The sequence below is a fragment of the Phasianus colchicus genome, chromosome 22 (assembly GCF_987193195.1).
Source record: "Phasianus colchicus chromosome 22, bPhaCol1.hap1.1, whole genome shotgun sequence".
Lineage (NCBI taxonomy): Eukaryota > Metazoa > Chordata > Aves > Galliformes > Phasianidae > Phasianus > Phasianus colchicus.
In genome coordinates, this window is record NC_143457.1 from 4,676,184 (window position 1) to 4,693,059 (window position 16,876).

The 16,876-nt window shown below is 55.9% G+C and overlaps 1 protein-coding gene across 3 annotated transcripts; it reads left to right on the forward strand.

Annotated features, from left to right (window-relative positions):
* The first annotated feature begins 114 nt into the window (after positions 1–114).
* KLHL17 (kelch like family member 17) lies at positions 115–16,040 on the forward strand. 3 transcript variants are annotated; one of them, XM_090123054.1, is made up of 12 exons: positions 115–196; positions 6,710–6,954; positions 7,491–7,612; positions 7,997–8,218; positions 8,997–9,113; positions 9,567–9,780; positions 9,896–10,040; positions 10,187–10,354; positions 10,720–10,808; positions 11,829–11,902; positions 12,891–13,072; positions 13,293–16,040. In XM_090123054.1, exons 2-12 carry the CDS (start codon positions 6,744–6,746, stop codon positions 13,519–13,521), a joined length of 1,773 nt encoding a protein of 590 aa, XP_089979180.1. In that variant the 5' UTR covers positions 115–196; positions 6,710–6,743; the 3' UTR covers positions 13,522–16,040. The 3 variants fall into 3 exon arrangements, with proteins under 3 accessions (XP_089979180.1, XP_089979181.1, XP_031469365.1); XM_090123055.1 differs by lacking the exon at positions 7,997–8,218; XM_031613505.2 differs by lacking the exon at positions 115–196 and having other exon boundaries at positions 1,350–6,954.
* Positions 16,041–16,876: the final 836 nt, after the last annotated feature.

Consider the following 16,876-nt stretch of genomic DNA (forward strand, 5'->3'; position numbering starts at 1 on the left):
GTGGCCAAACTGTGCGCGGGCGTGGTTAACTTTTATGTAGGCGTGGCTTAGCGTTGCCCGACCGCTGTCGTTGGTTTAGCCCCGCCCCTAGCCCCGCCCCTTTCTCCTCCAGGCCCCGCCCCCGCCGCGGGGCTGGCGGCAGCGGCGCGGGCAGAGCGGAGCCCGCAGCATCCCGCGGGCCGGGCCGTGCGGAGCCGTGAGTAGAGCGGGCACGGCCCTGCCGGCAACGGTGCGGGCGATCGGGGCAGGTCGGAGGTGGGAAGGGCCTGGCCAGAGCGGATGGAGCGGCTCGGGGTCGGTGGGGCTGCGGCTGCGGGCGGGGGCTCGCAATGAGGCGTCCCGGGAGATCGATGGGTGCAGCCCCGGAGCAAGTTGGCACCGCCGGGATGCGGAAGGGCAGCGCTGCGCTCCGCACCTCTCCCGTTAAGGCTGTCCGCTTCCCGGCCCGCTGTGTGCCCGGTCACGGAGTCATCCCGCGGTGTAGAACGGGGTTGTCGCGCTGCCGGGCCCGACGGTGGCTCTGCGGTCTCGTTTTGTGTCATCTCTCCGTGGACGCACAGCGGCTGTTGGATGCTGTTTGATGCGGGGGAGCTGAAGGGCAAAGGGAGAAATGTCAGCGCGGGTTGGTGGTACCCGGGGGATGCGGGATGCAGTGCGGGATGGGGGTTTTGGGGCCTCTGCAGTGACCGTCAGGGCACGGAGCTCTCTTCTTGCTGGGAGCCAGCAGAGCAGCAGGGGGCTGGAGTCATCACCAGCACATCCAGCTGCTGAGCTGGGTCAGCAGAGTGCACGGATGGTGTCCTGGAATGGTGGGGTCCCTGCAGAATAAACCCTTGCTGTGTGTGGCAGTGCTGGGTGCTCCCCAGCAGGAGGGAGAGCGGCTCCGGGGTGATTCAGCAACACGGGGATCTGATGGTGGCCGGGTGAATGGAGGCAACTTATTGGCTCCAAGGGCTGAGAGGAGCCTCAGAGGTCTCTTGACCATCCATCCACTGTATAGGGATCCTGCAACAGGTTTGTGATGCCTGCGTGCCAGTGCTCTGTGAGATGCTCCTTTGTTTGGTCCCAGTGAGGAAGTCACCCAGACTCCCTAAGTGCAATATAGCTGTGGCTGTAAGGAAAAAGAAAACAATGCAGCTAATCTTATGTTCCCTCAGCTGCTGGGTGCCCCATTTGCAGCACCAAGCTGGCTCCAAGTGGGACACAGAGTGCTGTGCAGATCCCAGATGCGGAAAGGTCACCTGACATTGTGGACTTTTGGGCTCACATAGTGGGCACAGTGGTGATGGGTTGGAGTTGGACTACATGATCTTAGAGGTCTTTATCAACCTTAATGATTCTGTGGTTCTGTGATTCAGTACAACTTTCTGGTTAGGATCACTGCAGCCAAGCAATCGCCTCTGGAATCTCTCCTCTCTGCAGCCCAAATTTCCCTCCCGATGCTGGCATTCAGCATGGCAGTGAGTGAGGCTGAAGGATTTGGGATGTAAAGGTCAGAATTTCCTTCCTGAGAGTTGATTGATGCACAAATGAAGCAAACATTCAGAGCAGGAGATGGCAGGAATTGTAATTCCCTCTCTCTTGGCTTGATGGTCTAGGATTGAATGGAACCACTGCTTAGCACCTTGGCTGACAAGGAAGGTCCCTTGTCCTTCTCCCAGCCTTTTCCTTGTCTCTTCTACCCTCCTCCACCATGTCACCTTGCTTCATGTCATAGCACTCCCTTCAGAAGCCGGTTAGTAACCCATGAGTGTCACCACATCCATAGCTCCTGCCTGATGTCGAGGCAACACTGCGAAGCAATCAGAGAATCATGGAATCATTCAGGTAGGAGAAGACCACGAATGCCCCCAAATCCTATCCCAGCCCATCCCCACGGTGCCCACTGACCACAGCCTGTTCCAAGCTGGCCCAATGCCACCCTCTGCAGTCACCATCGCTGTGCAGAGCAGGCAGGTGGAGGGCAGAGTGTTATTTGAAGGGTGATGGCAAAAGGTGTTCCATGGCAAGACTGGGAGCCAGGAGTGCAGTGTTCCTCCCCCAGGGGCTGCCTGCACCTGGCCCAGGCTCTGCTTGTGACTCTGTTTGCCTTTCTGGAGAGCAAGTTGGGGTCAGAGGTGTCTGTCAGAGGGGCTGGAGGATCTCATGAGTGCCACTGTGATGGGTAGTGCAGTTGGAGCTGTTAGTTGTTGCCTGAAGGGACCTTCTCCATGCCTCTGTGTGGAGGTTTGACACTGCTTGTGCCATAAAGCAGTGCTGGATGTGACAGCTGCTCTCCATTGTACGCTGTGTGATGCTGGGAAGGGGGATTTGGGACATGGCCCACATTTCCAGCCCTTGGCAGAGGCAGGAGGTTTTGCTTTTGCTTAGATTTCGGTGTGCTTTGTGCCGGAATGTTGGAGCTGCTGTGTGATCCCAGTGCAGCTGGAGACCTGCACCTTTTGCTGAGCATCTCAAAGGCATCTTTATGAATTAGTTTCCATTGCTTGTTTCTTCCCATTGCCGGAATTGAAACCATTCGGGTCCTGACCCATTACTTGATGTTACCCAAATGTCAGCACAGCTGCCTCTGAATCCATCAGCTGTGCATGGAGCTGCTCCCATCCTGTGTGCAAGGAACATGAGAGCTGCATTGAGGATATCTGCAGGAAGAGTGGCTGCCTGGATGAGGTGTGCATGGGGCAGGGAGCAGAGTGTGCATCCAGGGAGGCACAAGGCAAGCCAGGCTGAAATCCCTTCTCTTTTTTCACATATGGGAACAAAGGCATTTCTGAATACGGGTTGGGGTAACTGGGATCCAAACAAAACGCTCCAGGAGAAATGGGGAGAAAAGCTTCCATTAGGAGACCTCCAGCCTTCCGTATGCACCAGAACCTATTGATTACAACCCGCTGAGCTGCTGAAAGGCACTGATGAGGTCAATGTGCTGAATGCCCTTCTTGCCCGAAGCCAGCGCTGTGTCTGTGCTGTAGAGCTGGCAATTGTGTGCAGCGTTCCCCTGCCCTCCCCACCCCTTTTGCCAAGGCTCCACATCCTCTCTGGCAGCTTGTCACTTCTCTGCAGATGTCTAGACAGGAGGATTCAGTGCGTGTCACTTATGCCTAATTCATTAAAAAAACACACACACAACACAACCCTACTGAGAGCTGGGGATTCTCAGTCCTGCAGACTCAGCGCTGTCTGTGGCTCTCAGATTAATTCCACTGCTTGCAGGAGCAGCACAGACCTTGCTTGCCATCCACAGCACGAGGATTTGGGGAATAGAAGGGGGATGGGAGGACACAACCAGCTCTGTATGGGGGCTCTGCCACCCCATGGGGTCATTGCAGCAGCAGTGCTGGATCTGCAGCTCGGAGCAGTGCACTTGCTGGTCCTGAGCTGTTAGTGCCCTCTGCTTCCTCACGTTTGGTGACTTCATCTCTTCCAGGCTGAACACTTGATTAACCTCATGTTAAAGAGGAGCTGCTGCGTGCTGTCCGTTCAGATTCCCTGGATGAATGCAGAGCGAGGAGGGGCTGAATTTCTCAGCACTGTCGTGCGGGCACAGAGCGTCCTGTCTGTGCCAGTGATGCCAGCACAAGCCCTGCTGAGGGCAACTACCCAGATTTAGTGCCCTGGGTGTATACAGCTGGATGATTTCCAACCTGCTTCAATCATGTTTGCTGTCGGGAAGGGAGCGGGAGTGGTAGCAGAGCAATATATTCTACCACGAGCCGTGTCAGGCTCTCTGAAATCAGCAAAAATTTGGGCTATCTCAGTTTGAGGTATAAGGGCAGGTAGTGTGCATCAGCTGCAGCTTGTGCAAATGGTGCTGCTGTCTCAGAGCTGCCTACTGCAAGAGGATTACTGATGCTAGCTTAAAGCTTCTCTTCAAACGCAGCCCTCAGAGCCCAGAGATGCACCAGAAGGGATGGCTCAGCAAGAGCACACAGCTTAACGGGACCCTTGTGATGCCAGATGGAAGGGGAGATGTGTGAGCAGCCTGCATTGTGCCCAGCCAGGTCCCTGGGTGTCGGTACTGCTGTGTTCGTGGCCTCATGCTGCAGCAGCACAACAGCAGCTATTGTTCCTGCCAGCTCAGCTGCTTGTGTCTCATGATTGCTGAAGGGAAGGAGCAGTCCCTGGAATGCAGGAGAACATCTTCTTCCCAGCTTGGCTCCGAGAGGGAGGAAGATGCTTCCCCACCTGAGCTGGGCAGCAGTTGCCTGTGCCCCCCTGTTCTGCCCAATCTGGCTTTTTTCTGAGTTTTAACATTAAGTGGGTATCTCTGCTCATTATGGGAATGCTGGATGCAGGAGGATGCTTGCTGGGAAAGGATTCAGGACCCATCGCAGTGGGGTTAGAATGGGATTCTGAGTGCTGGTGCAGGGCTGTTTTCACCCTCTCCCCACACTTGGCCAGCTGTGCAGGATATCTGCTGGCAGACAGAAACCTCCACCCAGGGCAGCCAACAAAGGGCCGTTCTGCTGGGCCTTCCTGGGGAAGGGGCCATCGGCGAGCTTCTCCCCAGAGGATGCTCTGCTCCCTGCTTATTGCTCAGCACGCTTCTCTTCACTCTCAGCAAAATATGTTTTATTTTTTTTTGTGTGCGGAGAGAACAGACCTCCCTTTGGGCAGGGATCATTTGCATTCATTAACAGAGCTGTTATGCATGGCCACGCTCTGTCGCAGAGGAGCCAAACAAACGCCTGCTTTTTTTTTGTCATAACCCAGGAGTGGTTACAAGTCAGCACTGCATCCGCTCCAGCTGATGCTTAACACGTGCACTGGGGCTGCTGCACACCCCACAAAAGTGGGTTTGTATGGTCTTCCCCCCTCCCCCCTGGAGTCCTGCACACTGCCTTACTGTCTCCTGTGGTCCAAGCACTGTTCCCCATTAATTATATCCTAGCAGGGCTCATAGACCTTCATTTCCTGGGAATGAAGTTTGCTTTTCCATGTGCTGATGCATGGGGCCGGGAGAGAGGAGGGCTTTGTAGGAGCTGTTTCCTTGTGTAGATCCTAAGGGAGGGCCCGTCCATGGGGTGGGGATGCTGCTGGGGGTCTGGGGTCAGTGGGGTGGTGTCTCCCTTGGGTGCTGCTTGGTTGCTTTGGAGCCCAATGGCACAGCTGACAGCACAGAGCACTGGGACATAGGAGGTGCTGGTGTGGCTCTGACCGAGCTCAGAGGTTCACTGCAGGGAATAATGTCACCCTTGTCACTTCTGCATTTGTGCTTGCCTGGAGTTGTGCAATGACTCAGTGGCAGGGCTGGGAATAGAGCCCAACACTTCCGACCCTCTTTGGAAATGCATTTGATTGCTGGAGCTGAGGATGCGCTGGCAGCAATGTACCCTTCAGCTGTGCCCTCTGTCTGTCCCCACCTCTGCAACCACATCCTGTGCCACCCCCTGGAGGCACGCTGTCCTTCCCACCCCACAAGCACCCTGTTCTGCCTTGTCCCCTCCGTGCCCTCCTGGCAGTGGTGATGGAGCAAAGGATGCTTGGTGGTGCATTAAAGAGAGGAACCAGCTGAAGCAGGTTGGGAGGACCCTCAGGCTTGCAGCCAGGGAGGGGAATAAAGGAGTGAGAGCAACATCTGCTCCTCTACTAAATCAGGTCTGGTCCCAGGTGCTGATATTGCAGTGCCTTCATGCAGCAAGGTCTACAAGTGTTCCTTTATAGGCATGTCCTGGGGATGCTGCAGCTTTCTGCAGAGCTCAGCTCAGTGCTTAACTCTTGGCATGAAGGGCACGGAGCACCCTGCTCTCACTGCTGGAAAGCACTGCCTTCACCATGCGCCCGCCCTGGCAGCGAAGAGGGAATCTCACATCACACTGATGATGCACAGAGAAGAGGGCATCGCAGGCCTCTCTCCCACTCAGAAAAGATGTTTATTCATCTCTTCCCTCCCCCAGACTCTTGTACATGACACAACTGCTATTTAAACATGAATAGAGCTCCAGCAGCTCAGCCGGCGCAGCGTGGGGGGCTCTATTTTTAGGCTGGAGATGTGGAGGTGTGGCGAGGCAACGGGGAGCAGAGGGGATTCTCTATCTGCAGGGATGCGTGGGCTGGTGGATGGATGCTGCATGATGACTTCCTTCCTTCCTCCACGCTCCCCTCCTCCCTCCTGGGCTGCTGGGCTGTGTCTGGTTAGGGGATGCAGGAGGGCAGCATGCCCTGCTTGTTGCTTATTCAGGCTTTATAGAGTCAGAGAATGTTCTGAGTTGTAAGGGAACCCATAAGGATCATTGGGTGGTGTTTATTGTCACACACATTTAGGCTGTGTTTAATGGCCCAGGTTGGAAGGGACCCCAAGGATCATGAATCTCCAACCCCCCTGCCACATGCAGGGCCACCAACCTCCACATTTCATAGCAGCCCAGGCTGCCCAGGGCTCGATCCAACCTGGCCTTGAACACCTCCAGGGATGGACGGGGCATCCACAGCCTCTCTGGGCAGCTGTTCCAGCACCTCACCACTCTCACAGCAAAGAACTTGAATCAATGCAAGACAGGTGTGCCCCAGTGAAATGTCTGAGGTTGGTGATGTGATGGACATGTTGTAGAGCAGTGCCCTTTTGATGGCAGGTGAGGAGGATGCTGACCCACAGATGGGCTGGGCACAGAGCAGTGCAGACCCTCAGCCCATATACTTGAGAGCCGTGGAAGTTGTGTGGATCTCAAGCCATTCCTTCAGGATAACACATTGTTTTTTCTCACTCCAGTGAGGCCGGAGAAGGGTGAGCTCCCAGCAGAGCCATGGAGGGCGGCGTGCAGCTCCTCAACCGCGATGGCCACAGCATCTCACACAACTCCAAGCGCCATTACCACGACGCCTTCGTGTGCATGAACCGCATGCGGCAGCGCGGGCTGCTCTGCGACATCGTGCTGCACGTGGGCACCAAGGAGATCAAAGCCCACAAGGTGGTGCTGGCGTCCTGCAGCCCCTACTTCCACGCCATGTTCACAAGCAAGTAGCCTCCTCCTTTCTTCCTCTCCATCCCTATCTTTGCTGCGCACCTCTACCCTTTCCGTCCATCTCCTACCTTAAGGAAGTGTGACATCATCTATATGAACAAGCAAACTTCCTCCTTTGGCTCCCTCCTGTGAAGCTACCCTGGTAGCTTGGGTGAGCCCCATTGCCTGTAATGCACTGCTGCTTCTCCCTGCTGAGAAGAGAGCAGGAGACCTCCCTTGTGCTTGATGTCAGGCTGTGGAGGTGGAGGGTTCTGTCTCCAGAAGAGGAAGGAGCCAAGGGCACAGCTTCACATCCCCTTTCTGTAGCTTCTAGGCTTTTCCAGGAGCCATGGTTCATTATCAGGCAGAGCTGAGCTCATGGTTTATTGCCAGCTTGCATCCCCTCTCCCAGACAACCTTCTGCACCGCTGTGTTGTCTGCCTACAATTCAACCAGGCCACGAACATCGCATAGACATGGAACAGGCAGGAGCTAGATGACAAGAAAGAAACATGCTGAGGGCTATCTCTGGTGTCTGTGTTGCCCCAGATGAGATGAGTGAGAGCCGCCAGACCCATGTGACACTGCACGACATCGACCCTCAGGCCCTGGAGCAGTTGGTGCAATATGCTTACACAGCAGAGATCGTGGTGGGCGAGGGCAATGTGCAGGTAGGAGCCCCCCCAGACCTGTCTATCCCACAAAGCCTTACCTCTGGAGCTCTTCTGTCCCTCTGCTCAGAGCTTTTCACTGTTGCTCTGTGGTGGTGCCTGCATCTAACAGTGGTCGTCTGCTCTCCTGAGCTCCTGCAGCTGCTGTGGATGGGAGTGCTCCTTAAAGCACTACTGCAATGGCCATTTCCTAGCCCTGTGGGGGGTTATGGGTGTCCTTCTTGGCTCTTAAACTCCATCCTGTTGGAAACAAGGAGTGCTTTGTCCTCTATGTGCTTGTGTGCGCGAAGTTGCTCAGTAAACCTGTTCTGCTGTTGAAAAACTGGTGATGGAAATGTTGCCCTGGAAGCTTCTTTTTTTCTCCTGTTCTTTTCCGCTGCCCAGACACTTCTTCCTGCTGCCAGCCTGCTTCAGCTCAATGGGGTGCGGGATGCTTGCTGCAAGTTCCTGCTCAGCCAACTCGACCCATCCAACTGCCTGGGGATCCGGGGCTTTGCCGACACGCACTCCTGCAGTGACCTTCTCAAGTCTGCACACAAATACGTCCTCCAACACTTCGTGGAGGTGTCCAAGACAGAGGAGTTCATGTTGCTGCCTCTTAAACAGGTGAGATCCTGATGGAAGCATGGAGGTGTGGGACTGGCAAGGCTTTTCTTGCTCCGTTCTGAATGGCACGGTCAGAACAAGACAGGGTTTAGCAGGCGAATGCAGCCAGATTCTGTGCTTTGGTCCTTTCTGTTTGATGGGGAAACAATACATGTGGAGAATGCTGTCAGAGAGTGAGCTTAATCCCCTGTGAAATAGGGATGGGAAGGCAGCGGGGAGGATAATTGCTGTCACTGGTGCCTGCCACCCGAGCTCTGAATGCTCTGCCTTCTCCCTGGGAGCACAAACCTGGGAGCCACTTTGCTCCATCCATCCCTGGGGCTGTGGGGTGCGTGGCAGCAAGGGGGGGTATGAGTCTCCACCTGCTCCAGCTCTATCCTTGGCAGGCAAAGCGAGCACACTGCGAGCAGCCAGAGCACCTGGCTCCATCCCATGAAATATTGAAGGGACCTGTGCAAGCACAGTCGTCCGCCTGATCTCACTGATGTTTATTGGAAGTGTCAGGCATTGCAGCAGCTTCAGACGCAGAAAGGGGGGAATGAGCCAAGGAGGGGACCGAGGATAGAGCTGTATCTGGGAGGAGGGGGAGGCACAGCTGCAGCTGCCTGCTGGGGGACCAGCTGCCCTTAGATGTGTACCCCTCGACCAGCAGCATCTACAGGATGCTGCTTTGTACCTCTCTGTGCTGCTCTGCTGGGCCAATTCCCTGCTGTGGGAACGTGTCCCTTCCTCCTGTGCTGCACCAGCTGGGAGTTGCCTTTTCCATCCTTCTCCACAGGTGCTGGACCTCATTTCTAGTGACAGCCTCAATGTGCCATCAGAGGAGGAGGTTTACCGGGCTGTGCTCAGCTGGGTCAAACATGATGTGGACAGCAGGAGACAGCATGTCCCCAGGGTGAGTCTGCTGGGGAAGGTGACCTGGTTCAACCCAGCAGCGCCTGCGTATGGCGTGGGTGGGTGAATGGGATGGGAGGGAATGGCCTCACGTTGCACCAGGTGAGGTTCAGGTTGGATATTGGGAAAAACTTCTTCTTTTAAAGAGCAGTCAGGCACTGGCACAGACTGCCCAGGAGGTGGGGGTGTCACCACCCCTGGAGGTGTTCAAGGATTGTGGAGATGTGGCACTGAGGGATGTGGTCAGTGGGCAATATTGGTGGCAGGCGGGCGGTTGGACTAGATGATCTTAGATCCAGCTTGTCTTCTCCAACCTTAATGATTCTGTGATTCTCAGGAAGCTGTAGGATGGGCAGAGGAAAGGCTGTGGGCAGAAATAGGAAAGGGAGGAATGGGGGCTGCACTGCCAAACCCTTCCCATCCCACTGATGGGATGCAACCCCTCTCCTTTCAGCTCATGAAATGCGTGCGGCTGCCCCTGCTGAGCCGGGACTTCTTGATGAGCAACGTGGACACGGAGCTGCTGGTGCGGCATCACTCGGAGTGCAAGGACCTGCTGATCGAAGCCCTCAAGTACCACCTCATGCCTGAGCAGAGGGGGGTCCTCAGCAACAGCAGGACCAGGCCACGGCGCTGCGAGGGGGCCAGCACCGTGCTTTTTGCTGTGGGTAAGGCTCTCCCAACGAGGGGATTACACACAGATCTGCACAAAGCTCCAGCTTTCCAAGCTTTCCCCAGGTTTTACCCTTGGCCTCGGGGATGATGAGTGTGCTCCTTTTGCAGGTGGGGGCAGCCTGTTTGCCATCCATGGGGACTGTGAGGCTTACGACACGCGGACGGACCGCTGGCACATGGTGGCATCCATGTCGACCCGCAGGGCCAGGGTGGGCGTCGCGGCCATTGGGAACAAGCTGTACGCTGTGGGCGGGTAAGGGGACACAGGGACAGGGGGTGGGAGCAGGGATCTGAGCCAGGACCAGGCCCTGGGTCCGCTCTGGAGCTCTGTGCCCAGCTCACAGGTCATAAAGTCTGAACTTCCCAGCTCTCACGCTCTCTATTTTTTTCTCCCTGCAGTTATGATGGGACCTCAGATTTGGCGACGGTGGAGTCCTATGATCCTGTCACCAACTCCTGGCAACCGGAGGTGTCCATGGGCACAAGGAGGAGCTGCCTGGGTGTAGCAGCACTTCATGGGCTCCTCTATGCTGCTGGGGGATACGATGGGGCCTCATGCCTGAACAGGTAGGGAATGGCTCGCTGTGGGCTCCTCCATTTCTCTTGCATGCTCTGTCCTTGATGCTGGGTGCTGGGAAGCCCACCAGGTCTGCTCCTAACCGAGTAGATTTCTTGCAATCCAGCTCTGTCTTCCAGTGTCTTTGGCCCAGGCAGTTTCTTCAGGGAAAAACAAACAAACAAACAAACAGACAACACCATTTTGCAGCCCTCTCCCCCAACCAAACACGGCCCCTTTGTTAGTTCTTCCCTCCATTTTTCCCTCCCTTTTCCCAAGCTTCTTTGGGAGCTGCCCAGGAGGGCTTGTGTCAAAGGGCTTTGAGCTGGGCCTTGCCAGTGTCACACCTGAATTCCTGTGTCCCTGCCTGCTGCAGCGCAGAGCGGTACGACCCTCTGACAGGCACCTGGACATCCATCGCTGCCATGAGCACCAGGAGACGCTACGTCCGGGTGGCAACGCTAGGTGGGTGCTGGCATGAGGACACGACCTGCTTCTGTGCAGACTGTCTCTTGCGTTTCTGGTGGTTCCTTCCGATGTCCTGTTCAAATTCCTGCCCCACTTTCCTCACATTCCCCCAGCTGTGGGTCTGGGTAGCTCTGCCATCCCTCTGCTATGTCCTGACATGCTCCCTGCCTTTGCCCTGCTCCTTGGTTTCTGTAGTAGTTGGGTTTCATCACATTCTGGAGTCAGCTCCCCATTACTTGCTCCTCGGCCCCTTTGTGCTCCCTTCTAGCTCGGAGCAAGGGGGCTGGATGCAGGAGGAGACCACCTTCTCTCTCCTCCCCTATGAAAGGCAGTTCCTTTCCTAATTATCCAAGTAGTAGTGTGGTGTCAATCTACCAGAGGTGCCACAGCATTAGGTGCGATGTCTCACGACTCCATTGAGTTCTGTCCCTAAGGAGGATGCAGGGTGAGAAGTGGCCACTTCACTGTTTAGTGCAGCTCTGGGGTCAATGCAAGTGGGGTTAATGCAAGTGGAGTCAATGCAAGTGCCACCTCCCCCCCAGCTGGTGTAGCACACGGCTCCTCACCATCCCACCATCAGCTGTGAGGTATCCCCTGCTGCCTCTTCCCCGTGGTCTGCTTTCAGCTCTCAGTGCTGACTCAGAGGTTCCCTCCCCTCCATCACAGCTCATACACCGCCTGCCACAGCCCTTATTGGCTTTCCCCATGCTCCTGCCTCTAAAAATAACCCGCTGCTCCAGCAGGGAGCACTCGCAGCTCCTGTAATGAGGAGGTCAGGAAGCAGCAGGAGGGCGAGTTCTTTGGGAAGTGCTGAGAAATTGCCTGGTGAACCTTTCACAGTGCTGCAAGGCAGGGGGGGAGTGGGGAGCCGTGCTGTGAGCTGCTTGGCTGCTGGGGAGCCGGGGAAGTGTGGGGGGCACGCAGCCCACAGCCCCCATGGGCACCCCATAAATCCTGTGCTGGGACTGCAGCTGTGCTTCGTAGCTAATCTGTGTGTGTGTATGACTGTCTTTGCAGAAGGCAACCTCTATGCTGTTGGGGGATATGACAGCTCATCCCACTTAGCCACAGTAGAAAAGTATGAGCCCCAGGTAATCACGGAAGAAAGCATGCCTGGTAACCCTCCTCCTCCTCCTCCTCTCCTGGTGGGTGCCTGATGGAGCCCTGCAGCCAACCAGCAGGCACACGAGGATGTTGCAGACTGTGAGCAAGCAGCTGTACATGGTTCTGTAGCACACAGCTGCTGTAGCTTGGGATGTGTCCATTTCCCAGCACTGTGCAGCACAGAGCTGCCTGCCTCCTTGGTTGTGCATGAAACAGAGGAGGTCTCGACCCCTTGTCCAGCTCTTTTGCAGGGACTGGGTGCAGCCCAGAGCAAAAACTCACCCATGCAAGCTCTGAGATCTCTCTCTCAGACTTTCAGCCCCCAGAGCCCTCTCTATCCTCATTGCCTGAGGTCCTTGCTGCATCCCCTTCCCAGCAGTTAGCTGGGATTGCAGTGGGCGATTGGGTCTGGGGTCCTGTAGCTCTGTTAGAGCAGGTTGCAGAAAGATCAAAGCATCAGTTCCAGAGGCTTTCAGTGAGCCGTAAAGCCCCAGCCGTGCCTTGTGCAAATTTACAGCTCGATTCCCATGGCTGGGGTTCAGCTGTGACGTGCTGGTGGCCTGGCACAGAGCAGTGCTCAGGGAAGGGCTTTGCCAGCTGCACTGTGCTTTCCTGAGCTGTCGGCAGAGGTCTCTCCTGGGGCACTGCAGTTCTTCCTGCAGGAGAAATTCTCCTTTGCAAATTTTGCTGTTATCTGACTGCAGCTGAGCTGGACTGCAAGCAGTGCTGTAGTCCAGCTCGCTGCTGGGCAAGCAGCTCATTGCTTCTGCTCCAGATAGCAATGGAATGAGGGTTGCTCCTCATTGGCCTTTTGGATAAAGGGGAAAGAGCTGGGGTCCTGCCAGAGGTCTTTTGGTTAGGGTTAGAATTAGGGTTAGGGTAATGCCCTAATTGTCCTATCAGGGCTAACATCACAGGGACACATGGAAAATGACCCATACCTGTGGCTTACCAATCCCTATTTCCCCTTCCCAGATCAACACTTGGACGCCCATTGCCAACATGCTGAGCCGCCGGAGCAGCGCAGGGGTGGCTGTGCTGGAAGGGATGCTCTACGTGGCTGGTGGTAATGATGGGACCAGCTGCCTTAACTCCGTTGAGCGTTACAACCCCAAAACCAACACGTGGGAGAGCGTTGCACCCATGAACATCCGCAGGTAAGGAACTGCTGGGCTGCAGCTGCTGCAGGGAGGGTTGGGAGCTTGTCTCTGAGAACCTTGCTTCACTTGGCACTGCGAAATGCAGACCGTGCCCAGGGGGGGCCAGCTAGCCCTGCTGGCTCCGTGCTCCCTGCACAAAGGCAGCAGCGTATCAGAGCAAAGGGAAAGACTGGAGGCAGCGTTTGAGCTCTGCACTGTCTCTGCGTGCTCCTTCTAGGAGCACCCACGACCTGGTGGCCATGGACGGCTGGCTGTACGCCGTGGGTGGCAACGATGGCAGCTCCAGCCTGAACTCCATCGAGAAGTACAACCCACGCACCAACAAGTGGGTGGCAGCCTCCTGCATGTTCACCCGTCGCAGCAGCGTTGGGGTGGCCGTGCTGGAACTGCTCAACTTCCCACCTCCCTCCTCACCCACGCTCTCCGTTTCCTCGACGAGCCTTTGACAAAGGATCGGGACCTGCCTTACCTCCAGGGGGTCGGGGGTCCGTCCTGCGGGGCAGCCGCTCGCTGTAGGAGCAGAGCGAAGGTGTTGGCTGCCATCCCCAGCCCCTCTGCTCCCATGGAGCCTGGAGCCATCCCTGGCGCACGCCTCGGATCAGCGAGCCCCAAACTGTGCTTCCTGGGGGACCACCCTCCTTCCTGCAGCACGGGGTGTTTCCACTCCATCCCTGGACTCATCTCACCGCTCTCCCAAAGGGTTCCGTGTTTTCTTTGGGGAAGGGGACCTCAAAACCATCGCTGCTTATTGGATTCAGGCAATCCAGCCGGTGCCACGTGGGCAGCACAGCCAACCCAGGGGCTTCGCCGTGGTGGGCAGTGCTCCTTCCCAGGGACGTGGTTGGATGTGCAGTGTCCCTCCGAATGTCACTGTAGCCAAACTCTTGACCAAGCCTAATGTGCACTGTTAAAGACTCTGAGGCCGCCGCGTGGTTCTCAATGGTGTCTAATTGATGCCTTAAAAATACACAAATGAAGCCCAGCGAAGGGACGGGGCCTGGAGGAGGTGAAGTTTGGAGACAAAGCCTCATTCAACAGGGACCCAACCGGCCGTGGGGAGCCATGCAAGTGGATGGGATGGACCTGCCTGCACCCATCCCTGCTCCCTCCACGCATCCCACTGCGCCGTCTGGCTGGGAACAGAGCAGCTTGTTGCTGTTTCCCTCGTTGCAGAGCAGATTCCAGGTTGATGGCAAGGTCCAGCCTTCCAGACAAGGAGGATTGCCTGGCGTTACTTTTGTTGGCGTTAACTTTTCACCTTCTTCTTTTTTTAATTTTAATGACTTCATATCATTTTATTTTTACACTCTGCCGGTATTCCCCATCCCATCTGCTTTGGAGGCAGCAGAAGGGATGCAATTACTTTTCTTAATTGTTGATGAGATGATGACTGTGTCCTGGAAGACGTTCTCTATAGATGTGTGGGTGTGTGTGCATGTGTGAGATACCATATGTACAGTGAAAACAGCACGGAAGGGACCGTGCGCAATTAACAACTCCTTGGCAATTAGGCAACCACTTTAAATGAAGGTTGAATCAATTAGCACCGTAAATCACAAGCCTGTCCTTCCAGACCTATGCCATGGAACCTCTGGGGTTGCTTAGATTTCAGTGCGTGTGCTGTAGGGTGTGAGCCATGGATTGGGAGAGTGTTCCCCACATTGTAGGGGAATGACTCAGCCACCCGTACCTCAACAGCACCCAGTTGTGGCCTTGGGAACATGGTGACACTGTTTGTTTGTTTGTTTGTTTCAGGCTGATGCCTTTCTCCTTGTTCCCACACTCCTTATTTCCCATTTACAGTGTTCATATTTTACCTATAGGATCGTAATCATAGAGTCACTAAGGTTGGAAAGATCATCAAGTCCAACCCCAACCCATCCGCACAGTGATGGCATTTGGCCGAAAATTTCAATAGGGATTCCCTGCTTTCTCCACTCCTTGGGGTGAAAGTTGAGTTTGGGATGAGCCAAGGACTCCCCAGCTTTGTTCAAATTAACATTGACGTGGGTGAAATAGGCACAGGGTTGTGTGTGTGTGTGCATGGGTGTGTGTGTGCATGGGGGTGTGTGTGCATGGGGGTGTGTGTGTGCATGAGAGAGATCTCAGTTCTTTTCTTACCATCCCTGTAAGCAACACGAGGAGTATAATGCTGCTGGACTCCTGCAGCCAGCAGCTCCAGGATGCTCTGCGAAGGAGATGCTGCTGCTGAGGCCAGCGAGAGGAATGGAAGAAGGGTGGTGGGAACCTTCAGCAATGGCGATGCTGCCCTTCCTCTGGGGATCAGCAGCACGGGCAGCATCACCTCTGTCACCCACCGGTTGGGTCCTGAGCAATACCAGCCCCGAGGCTGTTCTGCAAAACAGAAACCTGGGGAGCCTCCCGCGCCCCATGTCCTAACTATGCAGGTGCTCAATGCTTTCCTCTGTGGGAAACGAAGGAAGGAAAGGGAGAAATTGTCCCCGGAGCACCCCGACCCGCACTGTGTGGACACGAGGTGTCGGCACCTGCCCCCGGGTTGACACCGGGGTCGGGATTGCTTCTGGTGCTGCACGACCTCAGCGGGGCCGTGCGTCCGTCTGTGTCCGTCCCTGCGTGGGGAGGAGAACCGCCAGCTCTCCGCGGCTCCTCTGCTGTCCTCACTTAGTGCTGTCTCGCCCCAAATTGTCCCCAAATGTGCTGTTTCCCATGTGAGCTCCGTCCCCCTGGGCGGGGGGCTCCTACTGTGTCCCCCAGGGGTCCCGCTGTGGCTGGCAGTGCTGACCCCATTATGGGCACAGCTCGCCCCCCGCCGCTAGCAGACCCGCTGTGTCCACGTCCAACCGTCGTCACTTTGGTTTCTCTGTAAGTTACCCCACTTATTTATGTGGAACTCCGTTTCAAGGAATTTTTTGCACTACATGGGACCGGGGAGGGGATACAAGCAATACAAAGCCAACGTGTACAATAAAGACGTTTTCTTGAATACAGGATCCTGCCTTTTGCATCCTTCTTTTGCACTTCCCTGGCGGACTCAGACAGCACTGCTGAGAAGACAAAGCAAGGAGAGGGGGGTTCTGCTGGAGCTCATTGGGACAAACCCAGCTCGAGGCATGGGGGCTTTGGGAGCAGAGTGATTTACACCTCTCTCAGCCTTTAAATCCCAGCCTGGGCTCCCCAGGAGCCTCCAGCACTGCTGACAGCTTTCCCTGCCGTGGAAATGAAAACCAGACGGGAAACATCCTCCTTCCCTCCAGCTGTCACCGGGGTGGGAGGAGAGGAGAGGGCTCGGATCTGCCTTCATGAGCTGCTGCCACTCACTGCTGGCTGGGGGGAGTGCCAGACCCCTTTCATGGGAGCAGGGGGTGAAAAGGGCAGCATGGAGCTGCATGGCAAGGGGTAACCGCATCCGTGGGGCCCGAGGGGGGACTTTCCCATGCACACACACTCCCAGCCCTGCAGCAGAGCCCCGTGCTGTCACACTGGCTTGACTGCTGCCCGGCCGTGTCCTCTTTCTGTCTGCTCCCCAGGCTCCTGCTTCTCTCTCTCGGGCTTCTATAAATAACTGTAAAAGTCTTTCCGAGGTCTGGAGCCCAGCAAACACGCCGGAGGAACAGCACGTTTCTGGTCACGGTGCTGAGCGTGTTAGCCACGGCTCTTAGCAGAAATCGGACCTTTCCTGACCAAATCCCAGTTGTTGCCATTGGCTGTGAGCTTCGGTGGCTGCCAAGAGTTGCCAGGACTTGGCTGTGCAGGGAGTGCAGAAATGCCCGGCCATAAGATATATGGGGCTCCCGCAGGGGGTGGGGGGCGTCCCATGGC

What these genes read in the sequence shown, in the direction of transcription:
- KLHL17 (XM_090123054.1), top strand. Translation starts at nt 6,744, where the DNA reads ATGGAGGGCGGCGTGCAGCTCCTCAACCGCGATGGCCACAGCATCTCA. An exon ending in TGGGCGAGGGCAATGTGCAG is followed by an intron (nt 7,613 to 7,996) that starts GTAGGAGCCCCC and finishes TCCGCTGCCCAG; the next exon opens with ACACTTCTTCCTGCTGCCAG. An exon ending in GGAGACAGCATGTCCCCAGG is followed by an intron (nt 9,114 to 9,566) that starts GTGAGTCTGCTG and finishes CTCTCCTTTCAG; the next exon opens with CTCATGAAATGCGTGCGGCT.